General features: G+C 60.9%; 1 protein-coding gene across 5 annotated transcripts in view; it reads right to left on the reverse strand.

The window, feature by feature from the left end:
• Positions 1-2,843: 2,843 nt before the first annotated feature.
• The window catches only part of FBXO31 (F-box protein 31), a 60,695-nt gene continuing 51,327 nt past the window's right edge, over positions 2,844-12,211 (reverse strand). For 4 of the 5 annotated variants that reach the window (XM_037815571.1, XM_037815569.1, XM_037815568.1 and 1 more), the window contains 4 exons: positions 11,075-11,184; positions 10,517-10,670; positions 9,171-9,532; positions 2,844-6,945 (listed from right to left, as the gene is read on the reverse strand). In XM_037815571.1, coding sequence (XP_037671499.1) covers positions 6,723-6,945; positions 9,171-9,532; positions 10,517-10,670; positions 11,075-11,184 — 849 coding nt within the window. In that variant the 3' untranslated portion in view covers positions 2,844-6,722. The other variant, XM_037815570.1, reaches the window with a different exon arrangement.

The following is a 12,211-nucleotide window of genomic DNA, read 5'->3' on the forward strand; positions in this document are numbered from 1 at the left end:
GGGCTCAGCTCAGGTTCCCATTTACAGGGGGAGCGCCTGGGGGCTGGTCCGGAGCCAAGTGCCATCATGAGCCCTCGACAGTCCTGGGAGCTGAACCGTGGGCCCGGCCCCGTGTCTTCTCTGGGAATCAGTGGCCTGGCACCCGGGCCTGGAAGCCGAGTTACAGACCTCCCAGGGAGGCGGCCACGGCCTTCCAAGCAGCACGGCGTCTCGGCTGACCTCAAGCCCCAGACTTCCATCCGCTGCCCAGCCCTGGCCAGGTTTTGTCAGTTCTGCTCCTGAGCAAGATTTCACTTGATGAGGGGTTCCAGAAAAGAAGACACTGGAAATCTTGGGCCCAGCCCTCTGGAGGAGCACAGCCCGGAGCATGGAGGCCACGGTCCCGGAGCTCTGGACCCGGCATGGACGCTTCCTGGCTGCGTGACCGGGGGCAAATCACTTCACCTCTCTGCACCTCTGCGTCCTCTCCAGTGAAACGGGGCGATTCTGACCGCACTGCAGCTCCTGGTGGGCGAAGGCCTGTCACGCCTGGGCCTGGCCGCGGGTTACCTGCTGTGACCCTCTGGCCATGTCCGAGGGAGAGGACAGGCTGCAGGACATCCCCCGCCCTTACCTCCGGCAGTGAGTGGCCCTCAAGGGGACACTGCGGCCCTGGGGCTCCTTCTCTCAGCTTGCTCTGGGGCAGGGAAGGTGATTTGAAGGGCAGCAGGGGAGGCAGGAGGCCATGGCGCAGGCGGGACCCTCAGGCCCAGCTCAAGGGAAGGACAAGAGGGAAGCAGCGGGTGAGACGTACACGGACATGACAGCAGTTTCTCAGCAAGGAGGACGTTCAGGTGAGAACAGGGAGAGCGGCCCGAAAATATCACCTGCTGCCCTTCCCCCCGCAGTGACCCCAAGCCACTGCTCAAGGTCACGCCCCAGAGCCCTCCTGGGCGGAAGACGGCAGCGCCTGGCAGGGACAGATGGACAGGCCACCACCACGATGTCCCCCTGCCCAGGGGACGGGCTCCGCCTTGCGCCGGGTGACCCCGCTCCCTCCTCTCTGGGCCCTGCAGTCGGCAGAGCAGGGGCCACCCGGGCTTTGGAAACCAGCCAGAACCTGGAGGCCGTCAGCAGCCCTGGACACAGCTCCCGGGCACAAAGACCCCGACACACGGGTCCTGGCTCCGGCCATGGGCTGGCCTCTAGCAAGCACCTAAAAACTGGATAATGGCACCACGTTCACCCTCAATTATCTGGTTTTATTTTTTTTCATTTCAGTATAAAATATTTCAAACAGAAAAATATAGAAAAGTTACATTTAATCCAATGTGAGCTGCACATTTCCCCACGCTGACACCTGGGAAACTGGGGTGCGCTCCGGCCGGGGGCCCCACTCTCACAGCTGCTCTGACCGGTGTCACTTTGAGGGACTCGTGCACGGTCAGTCATGCACGTGAACTAAGAACAGATTATTACGCCACGGCTCAGCCCAGGAACAGAGCACGGAAAGGCCCGGAGATGGCGGGGCAGCGTGAGCTGACGCAGAGGCCAGTGCTCCCTGCCAGGGGGCTGCGTGGCTGTTTCCCGGGAAAGCCACCCCGAGGGCGTCCCAGGCCCGGGAAGGAGATGCCGCGCACAGGGTAAGCGTCTCAGCGTCTCCGTGGCGCGGGCCGACGGCCGGGCTGGCACACACCCAGTGACGCAGTGCGGGTGGGGGGTCGTCAGGCCCCTGGGAGGAAGGGAACGTCAAGGAAGGTGAGGTGGGCAGAGCCACGCGCCCCAAGGGTCTGCCCCGGACGCGGCGTCAGCACCTGGAGGCCCGTTTATCCGCCTGACGGCACATAAAGCGCAGGGAACGACACAGCCCGGTGGCGTCAGCTGGACGGGTCGTGTTACGTGGCTTAGACGTATTTTGCCATGTAAGCGCGTCTATTTTTTTAAGAAGAAAAACATTATGTATAAATCTGAAGCTCTGCTCTCTCTCTCTCTCCTCCTTCCCCAGGTATAACCATTACCCTGGAGCCAACGTCATTCCCCTGCATATTTTCATGCTTTTTATCACACCTGACTAAAACCATGAAGTACTGTTTGCGGATTTAACTTCCACGTGCCCATTAAGCCACATCCCTGCGCTGCTTCTGGACTGCCTGCGGAGTGACGGCCGTGCAGGCCGCCTGCCCCTGGCCGTGGGCAGCTAAGGCTCCCGGTACATGGTTCAGGGGCTGCCATGGGCACCCCCGGACGCACAGGGCAATGGCCTCCAGGTGGCCCCCTGGGGGGCACGGCGGGGCCCGGGCCTGCTGACCCCATCTCCCCCACCAGCTCGGCGACACTGACATCACTCAGTTTGACTGAACGTCCACAGATAAAAATTCTTCCTTTTCTAAAATCCAGGCTAAAGGTGGCAATTAATTGGAATTGTCCAGGAGAAATCGGGCTCTGAACACAAGGGACTTTTACTTTCTATGTTAAATACTTGAATTTTTTATAAAAAATATATTACTGCTTTTATAACAGAGAAATAAATGAGCCCTGGCCACAGAGCAGGCCCTGACCTGGCTGCCCTGGCACTGACCGTTCTCCAAAATGCAGGCTCACACAGGCTTTGGCTGGAGAGACCCCAGGGCCCCACAGCCAGGGACTGGGGCCCAGGGGGGTCCGGGCCGGCCGCCAGCCGGGTGCCACATGCTCGCCTCGGGCTCGGCCCCGTGAGCGCGGCAGGGAGAGCAGCACAGGTGCCTGCACCTGCCCGTCCGGCTCCCAGGGTCCCACCTCCCCCATAATCGCAGCCCTCCGCTCCAGGATCCCACTTCCATCTGAATCCCATGCCGAAGAAACGACCAACCAAGCACACAACAGGGTCCAAAAACCTGTTTATTGAAAACCAGAAGGAGAAGGGGCACCGCTGCGTTCCCAGGGGGTGCAGGCGACCTTCCCCAGCCCCTGCCTGGCCTGTGTGTCCCGCCCCTCTGCTCCACGCTCCCCAGGCGCGGCCTCGCTCCCCCATCTCAGGTGTCTTCCCAGATTAAGGGCTCGGGATGTTCCGAGACCGAACCGCAGGAGGGCTTTCCTCTCCATGTCGCCCTGGGACCGTGAGTGACCAGCGGAAAACCAGCAGCCTCGGGTCCCGTCTGCACCCACGCCCCCGAAGGCCGGCCCTGCAGGGATGCTCGGGAATTTGGCACGACCTCATTCATTCCTACTCACAGGACCATTCAAAATGATATCATCTCTCACGTTCTCTTGCTCTACAAATAATGCCGAGAACATGCAGTCACGTTACATTTCTGATCTCTCCAACAAAGCGAAGGCTGAGAGACTGGTCTGTGTCAACAGAGGAGCCGATAACGAGCTGGGGGTTTTATCTGCAAGCCTGCCAGCGAGATCTGAGAACATTCTTCAAAGTATGAACACAAAGGCAGCAGGACAAAAACAGGGTTCTGGAAGGACACGGCTGCTGTCCTCAAAGCACTGCATCACGCGCCATGGCCCGACTGCGGTCCCGCGTGGCCGAGGTCAGGAAGCCACAGGAGGGGCAGACCCGAGTCTTGCTCCCTGTCCATCCCTCGTGGGCAGCAAGGACAGCCTGAGGATGGGTGCCGGGCAGCCTGGGTGACCCACACACTGAAAACAAGCACCTGGAGAGCCGGGGCGAGGGACAGAGAGAGGCAGTCGGCTCCCGGGAGGGGCTGTGCTCTCCGGGTTGTGGTCACAGACAGCTCCACGTTCCCAAGAAAGAAAACATCTAAAGTGCAAACTCTGTCTCTGAATTTGTTTTCCCGATTTCCTCTGGGACCGGCACGAGGTAAGGAATGTGGGCATCAGCAGCACCTCGACACCACAGGTCCTTGCCTGGCGTGGGGACAGGGTGGGGTGCGGGAGGGGGCGGGGCTGGGCAGGAGGCCTGGGCACCTCCGAGACCCAAGCAGCCCAGGGTGGGGAGAGTCAGGGATCAGTCAGGAAGGGCAGCCACATTCAGGGAGAAAGGGGTCCAAACCTCTCCCACCAGGAGGCCTCGAACCCACCAACTCGTCAGTTGATGCTGGAGTCTGGGCCCAGGTGGGCCTATCGCAAAGCCTACAAAATGAGGCCACCTGCAACATCTTCGGGCAAAAAACACATGCAGTCCCGTACAGAGGACTCGCCAACGATGGGCTTAAAATCATCCATCACATCACTTCCCAGTGAGCACAGAAACAGACCCCACTCACAGAGGAGACAGATGTAGCTTATGCCACTCCGCTCCAAACTACACCGTTCTCAATCCCCTCGAAGTAGCAAAACACAGGTGGGGTACAAGGGACAGGATATAAGCCACAGACCCTCCAGGTCTACCTGCCCCTTCCCTAACTGGCACCAGTCCAAGTCCACTTTGGAACCTTATATCAAACCCTGGTTGCCTCAGGCCTCCACTCCTGACTGGTTCAGACCCTGCCCTGTGGTGAATCAGTGGATCAGCGACCCCTCACCCGGCTGCGGCCCCCTGCAGTGAGCAGGCCACCAGCCTGTGGTCTGGGGGAGATCAACTGTCCGTGCTCGCCGAACCACCCACTGACCAGGACACATCCGAGCGGACCAAACCAAAGAGGGGCTCCCAACGGCCGGGCATCCTGGTGGTGGGGGCACCAGCCTCGGGCACACCGAGCCCTCGCCTGCCCCAGGTTGCTTTGCCGCTGGCCCTGCCAGGCCTCGCACAGACTGTCCACCACTGGACGGGCCACCCGGCCTCGGCCACGCCTGACGCCACTGGCAGGAACCAACGGGGCTGAGCCGGGTCCCGCTGAGGAGAATCATCCGTATCCCAGACATTAGGGAGACCGTGATTTAGCGTTGAGGATTTTAATCAGAAGTGCTCGTCCTCAATCTCCGTGCTCTGTAAATGCTGAGGGAGCCCTCCAGTGGGACCTGAGCCAGAAAGACGGAGCATCAGGCCCTGGGTGAAAACGCAGGTCTTGATTCTATTCAAGTGGGGGCAAAACAAAGAGCGGCAGCCAACGCTCCCAGGCGCCCTGGGTTTCCATCTTTCTCCCGGATTCATAACCATAGTTATCATCATTGGGGACCACCACATTTGGTAACAGAGCAAACCAGTCACAGCTGCACAAAAGGGGAGGGGGTGGCAGAGTGTTTAGACTCCATCCTGCAGAAGACACTAGAAATCGGGTAACACAGGCCCTCCGCTCCCTGTGGGTTTCTCTAGAAGAGGCCGGCTGGGGTGAGCCTCGGGCCACTCGCACAACAGGGGCTGGGGATGGTGCTGGGCAGGAGGGCCACTGCCTCGGGAGCCGTGTTCTTGATCGGCCTCCCCCTGCCGCACAGCAGAACCAGGGCCGCCGGGCTGCCGTCTGGGGCTGTGCCACAAAGATGGTCAATTTTATGATTCTGGGAAGCAAAGGAAGTTAAAAGTTGCCAACAGTACTAATGCCAGGGCGTGGGAATTTCTGTCAAATGGCCAGTCAGGGACCAATTAATCAGGAAGATGTCCCCAGGCCAGTCTCTACACAAAGGCACACAAAAGCGCCGCCTTCCGGGGACCCGTGGCTGGTGGGATGATCCTGAACCCCCCCCCGAGGGGGTCCACAACCAGCCAGGGGCGACACAGCAGGGGGAGGGGCTCTCCCGGCCTGGCCCAGTGCCTGGGCCACTGAGGGCTGGGCCGAGGGCTGAGGGGCGTCCTCAGGAGAGCGCAGGTGCAGCACGTGTGACGTCTGCTCTTACGGGAACCCCACCATCTGCAGAGACCTCAGGGGGGTCCCTGATTGCAGGCTTTCCCCACAATGTGGAACGCAGCACCGGTGGGGTCTCCATGAGTCCCTCCACCGGCAGTTTCCAAAGCGCACCTCCCCACATGGGGTGTGACTCTTCCAGAAAGTTGTCCTCTCACCTGCAAAGGGGCTTCAAACTTGTGCATCATTTCTAATGCCTGAAACTTCAGGGAACAGCGCTTGTCTAAAGCAGTGAAATGAAATCAGTGCATTCGGATGCTGTCCCTTGATGGCCTGTGCTTGGGGACAATCAGCCAGCAGCTTGCAGCTCTTGACATCGGAAGAGCGTGCAGGGGTGGGGAGGGCGCCGGAGTAAAACTGAGGCGCTGTCGGGGGCTGCTGCATGGAGGCGAAGCTGAGCGAGGCCGGCAGGAACGGATCCGTCACGTCCTTTCCCTGATACAGGAGCTGACACGGGAACCCAAGACTCTACCCAGGTCCCGGGTCTCTGACCCGAGTGGGACCCTCCCCACCTGCTGCTCATGTCCAGCCTGGGCATCGCCTCGCTGGGGACCCTCACGGCCGCACGGCCCCTTCTCGTCTGCTTCCCCAGAGGGCACCAGCGCAGGAAGGCATGCGTGAAGAAGTCTGTCTCACATGTGATCTCTTCATCGTGCTCACCTGGAACAGAGTCTGTTACATGTAAACTTCCCTGAAGGAGGGTGTTGTTTTCCCCAGAAAACAGCAAATAGGCAGAAGGCAACCCCTTTCTCACATGCCGTTCTTTCCATGCCCCTGGAGTCATTCCTCCTATCAGTTTGTTCTGGTTCTCTCTTCTTCCTCACTTTTGTAAGACATGCTCAGCTTTTCCCATGGCAGCCGCGGGCAGATACTCAGTGAGTGTGAGCTACTATGCAGAGCATTTCGGGAGGGGGGCTGGGCCCGGGCTCCCCCAGCAGGGGCGCCTCCTGGCACCAGACCTTGTGCCAAAGTGCATGCTGCGTCCGATCCCGGGCCACCTGCGGGGCAGGGGTGTCAGGACGTGAGGGCCTGGATGTTCTTGAGCATCTCATCAAAGGCCTCTGGGGAGGGGGCGTCCGCGTTCTGGAAGGTGACCTTGACCCGGCTGTACAGACTGAAGGACTTGAACTCGAGCCAGATGAACCCGAAGCGGTCGTCGTCAAACAGGATGAAGAGCCCTGGGGTGCGCTCGGGGCTGGTGAAGCCGTGGCCCGCGATGAGGCCCGTGCCGTAGAAACTGCACAGAGAAGAGGGGAGAGGGTGAGCGGGGCAAGGGAGGATGGGGGGAGGGAGGGGACGCGGGGCCTTGAAGGAGCCCGAACTGCTCGCGTCAAGCACGGCATCACAGCGCGGTGTTCCAGAGCCCCCTTGCTGCCACATGGGCCACCTCGACCACTCAGCAGGGAGCGAGGCCCGATGGCGGAGAGCGCCGTGTCCCCTGGGGCATGCTCTGCGCTGCCGCACTTCACCTCTAAGGACAGACCCCGGGCTCGGGGCAGACAAGAGGTGTCTGCAGGGCACGTGAGCAGCAGTGGGGGTCAGTGTGGGGGTCAGCCCAGGTCGTCGGGTGCGCCCCACTGACCGCTGCATCCCCCACTCCCTGAACTGAATGAGGAGGGTTCCCAGGCTGTGCTGCCTGCACATTCTGCCAAGTATACAACTGCACAGAGCAGGTCCGATAGCGTGATGACCTCAATTTCTGGGGTGGCCGTGTCTGCCTAAGGAAACCAGCAGGCAGATGACATTAACTCCGAAGGCTGAACTTTCAAATGCCCATTAAGGACGACGTTTCAAGATTGATGTTACATTGAAATACACGACATCTTTCCTGCCAAGGCCTCAGTGCTTTCAACAGAGGACAAGTTGCGGGGCTCTCCCCACAAATCCCTGTGCCACTGCACCCCGAGGCTCCACTGGGCGGGCAGGGGTGCGTGGCCCTTGTGGGTTGGGGCTGAAGCCCAGAGGGCTCCCAGGTGGGGAAGAAGTGCCACCAGGCACCGGGAGGCAAGGGGACGGCCACGCAGCCTGGAGGGCGCAGGAGGCTGCTGGGCAACACAGAACCGGATGGCGGATGGGCCGCGCCCTCCTGGGCCGGGGAGGCCCCTGGGGCCTGCAGAGGGTGGGGGGCTCCTGGAGCTCGGCCAGGCGGACGGGCCCGGGCTGCTGGCCTCTGCACCGGGAGATGCTGGGAGCTGTGAAACTTGTATGGGGACAGCAGTGAAAGCCTTTGTCCTTCGTGACCATTTAAAATGTGCAGCACTTGAAATTCTGCTGGCCTGTTTGCCTCCCTCTATAAAACACTCAGTCATTTTTATCATAATCGCAGAACATGAAGAACATGTCACGGGTTGCTCCGCCAAGTCCCATCCGGGTGCCCGATGCCCTGCGGGGAGCAGGGTGAGCTCGCACCTCCCTCAAGGCAAACGCGAGGGGGTGCTGACTGGACCGACGCGGGCACCGGGCAGCATCCATCCCCGAGGTGAGGGGACAGGACCACGGGGGACTAGCAGGTCTTCCCTCAAGAGGCCCTGAGGGCAGCGCTGTCCAGCTGGACATTCTGCCATGATGGAATGTTCTAGATCCGTGCTGCCCAATACAGCACCCACCAACCACACATGGCGACTGGGCACTGGGAACGCAACCAGTGCCCCAAGGAACTGAGATTCTGATTTTATCAGGATCTGATCACTGACATTTAAATAGTCCTCGAGTGTGGGGCCTGGGGAGGGTCCCCCCATCTCACTACGGAGGAACGGCTGAAGCGGCAAGGGGGGCCCGGCTGTGGACCCCGGGGAGGGGGAAGGCAGTGGCCTGAGACAGAGTCGTGAGAACAAAAACCGGCCGCTGGGTGGGCTGCTGGGGGCTCCGCAGGGAAGGGGGCGGCTGTGTCAGCCCCGTCCGCAAACCACCACAGCCGTGCTGGTTCCGGGGACCACTCACACGCTGGTCCAGCCAGCAGGAGGGGCGGGCGGCAACCGAGGGGAGGTGGGGGGAGGCAGACGCCCCAGGAGCAGACCCCACGCGGAGGCCATCGGGCAGGGGGCCGGGAGGTGCGGGGCGGCTTCTGCTTCCCACAGGCTGCCGTCTTCCCAGGTCTGTGCTTCACTTCATTAAGTATAAAAAAGTAACTCACGTGGCCACTGGTGGAGCCAGGTCACAGGTGCGGGTGAAGGCATTTGGGAGGAAGCCCCCGGAGGGAGGAAAGGACCGGGGCCTCCGGAGGCTGCGGCCAGTGGCCAGGCCTCGGGCACAGTGCCGGGCACTCAGGTGCTGGGATACCAGCAGTACCTGAACCGAGTCGCCAAAGGCTCGGCTCCCCTGGGCCCCAGGGGCTCCCCCACCCGCCACTGGGTGGGCTCGTCCAGCCTCCACTCGACCGGGCTTCCAGGCTGCATTCAGGGAATCGGGGACTCTTCTGGAAGCCCCCTCCCCACCCCTCCACACACGCACCCTGCTCCTTACCACATCCGGCAGGTGCGGGGGTAGTCCTCATTTCTCGAGCTCACACCGGCGGGGAGCACAAAAGGCTGCCCCGACTCGGGGGGCTGCTGAGTAGTGGCTGATTCCCCTTCTCCGCCCCTGAGCTCCCCTCCAGCCCCCTCGGCAGGCGGCTCCGGCTGGGGCTGGGCTGGGCTGGGCGGGGGCTCTTGGCCACAGCCCTCGCCCTCCTGCTCCTGCTGCTCCTGGCGCAGCTGCTCGCGGACCTCCAGGATGACCCGGGAGAGCGCGTCGAAGCTGTGGGGGCTCTCGGCCTCAGGCAGCTGGATACGGCGCGTGAGGTCAGCCTCCACGGTCTGCTGCCCGGCTGGGATGTTGGGGTCACCCTGAGGAGCGAGTGGCAATCAGCAGGGCCCCGGAACCCAGAAAATGCCAGGCCCTATGCAGGACCTGGCCCTGAGGGACCCGAGGGCACAACACACACCGCTTTCGGTGCCCAGTGACCCTCGGAGGGGCTGGCCCCCAGACAGCTCTGGAGGCCGAGGCCAAGGCACGCAGCCAGGGGTGACAGGCCTGCAATGCCAGCCTGAACCTGTCTGCCCAAAGGCAAAAGCCAATCTTAGGCTAAAGTCCAGGAAGGTCCTCAGCCCCTGCAGGGCCCCAAAAGTTCCATGGAGACCAAAATAGCCAAAATTGCTGCAGGAGGGGAGGGAACCCACTGGGGGTGGCAGGAGCGCCCACCAGGCAGACGTGCGCCCGGCTGCAGTGCAGTCGACGGCGAGCTCTCCCAAGCAGAGGGCCTGCAGGCCCAGGTGCAGACTGGACAGGGACACGGCCCCCTCAGGGCTCTCCGCTGCCACCTGCCAGAAATGAGCCTGGAGACCGAGCCTGGGAGGGGCCAGGAGGAGGGGGCACCCGGGGTAGGCAAAGAAGGCCCGAGTGGGGTAGCCCTGATCCCATCCCAGCCGAGGGACCTGGGGGCTGAGCTCACGATGCAACCAAAGCTCACCTGCTTTTCCAAAGCTGCTGAGCCCTCGAGGGGCAGCAGGCACTGTCAGCTACAGCTGGGTCTCCCCACCCCTCGCCCAGGCAGCTGCACCCACAGCGAGCAGAATCCCAGGGGCTGGGACCTGGGCACCAGAAAACCCCCCAGGGGACCCACCAGGCAGCTGAGTCTGAGAACAGGGCGTTGGGGCCACCCTGGGCGCGCAGGAGGCCCCGGAGTGTGTGGGAACAGGCTCTGATCCTGCGGGGCTGGGTGGGGCCAGGGTCCTGCGCCTCAGACAAGCCCCCCAGGGACGGTGAAGCTGGTTCCACTCCGGGGTGGGGTGGGGTACACTCTCAGCGGCCCCCCCCCGACAGCCCCTCACCGTGACCTTCGTGCCGCGGGCCAGGGACCCGTGGAAGCTGAGCATGACGATCTCCAGCCCGTGGCTGCCGTAGGTCCCTTTGAAGAGGCCGGGGGGGATGAGGTCGTCAGGGTGGCTGGGGGGCAGGTAGATGCGGCGGTAGGTCAGGCAGTTGCTGTGGGGGAGAGCGGACATGTCAGGGCAGGGGCCCTTCCTCCGCAGCCCCCAGCCCCCACGGGCACACACACGTGGCCCCGCCACCCCCCCAGAGCCAGCCCACACTTGACCATCAGTGACCTGCACCCTCAACGGGAAAGTCCTGTCTTGCTCCCCTCACCCTGGGGAGAGGGGCCGTGGGGAGGGGACACTGCGCAAGGGGCTACAGGGGTCCACAGCTGCCAGACACAGGAGAGGGAGCAAAAAGCCCAAGATCCCCGAGTCAATGGGAAGCAGGACAAACCGTCACGCGAGGACACTGTATGTGGGGGGGGGGGTGGAACCCCAGTGACCACAAATCAGACAGACAAACGCGAAGGTCTGGGGAGGGGCTGCCCACCCCTCACCCGGGCCCGCACTCACTCGTACTGGCTGGTGTAGATGAACTTCATCAGGATCAGCTCCTGCATGTGCTCGTGGAAAATGTCCTCCAGAGTGCGGCCCCATTCCTCCCGCAGCCAGGTCCGGAATTCCTTCCGGAAGAACACAGCTGTGATGGCCACCAGGGCCCCACCCCATTCCACGGGCAGGAGGAGGCAGCCGAGAGGCACCTGGGCGGGCAGGGCCTCGCCTGGCACCTGAGTGAGGGGCCCCGGTCTGCTCCCCCAGCCTCCGACCCCCGCATTTGGGTCCTGCTCGCCTTCCAGGCTCTTCCAGAGGCCCGGGCTGCCCGCAGGAGGCTCCCCCTACAAAGGCCCTGGGCCAGGTTCCGGGCTCCTCCAGGCAGGCAGCGGCCAGCCCGTCCCTCCACTACACCTCCCAGACGTCCGATCGCCTGCGTGGCTGTCTGTCGCTTCCACTGGGGATGGGATAGACCAGGCCAGGGTGGAGAGCCAGGAATTTTCTTCTAAAGCACGGCTCACAGGCTGTGTTCAGGGGCCACACGTGTAAAATGGGAGCTTCCAGAAACACCACATCCCCAAAGCTCAGTAACACATGCATTTTGCAATCAAGCAATGCTATGGATATTTAGTACTTAATAACCTCCTACACGATTCACATAATTTGTCTGAACCCTTGAGTTCCTAACTCCATGTAGTATTTCTCATGATTATCTAGAATTAGTTCTGTGAGAAGAAGCAAAGGGATTTTAAAAAGCTACAATCTGTCAATTGCTTTGTCACGTAATTATCCCAACAGAAACCACTGGAATGGCTGAAGTAAATAATGATTAAAACTAGTAAGTAAATTTAGCAGGGTCACAGGGTATAAAGTCAACACACAAAATTCAACTGAACTTTTATATCTCAGCAACAAACAACTGGAAAATAAAATTTTTAAAATTTCTATTTAAAACAGCTTAAAAATCACAAATGAAGGGGAGTTAACGCTCACTGGGCAGAGTTTCTGTGGGTGACGGAAAAGCTCTGGTAATGGACGGTGGAGACGGGAGCACGACACTAACAGCACTGAATTATACATTCTAATGTGGTTAAAAGGGGAATTTAAGGTTGTATATATATTACTAGAATAAAATTTTAAACAACCATAGGATGTACA

Source organism: Choloepus didactylus, chromosome 22, assembly GCF_015220235.1.
Source record: "Choloepus didactylus isolate mChoDid1 chromosome 22, mChoDid1.pri, whole genome shotgun sequence".
Classification (NCBI taxonomy): domain Eukaryota; kingdom Metazoa; phylum Chordata; class Mammalia; order Pilosa; family Megalonychidae; genus Choloepus; species Choloepus didactylus.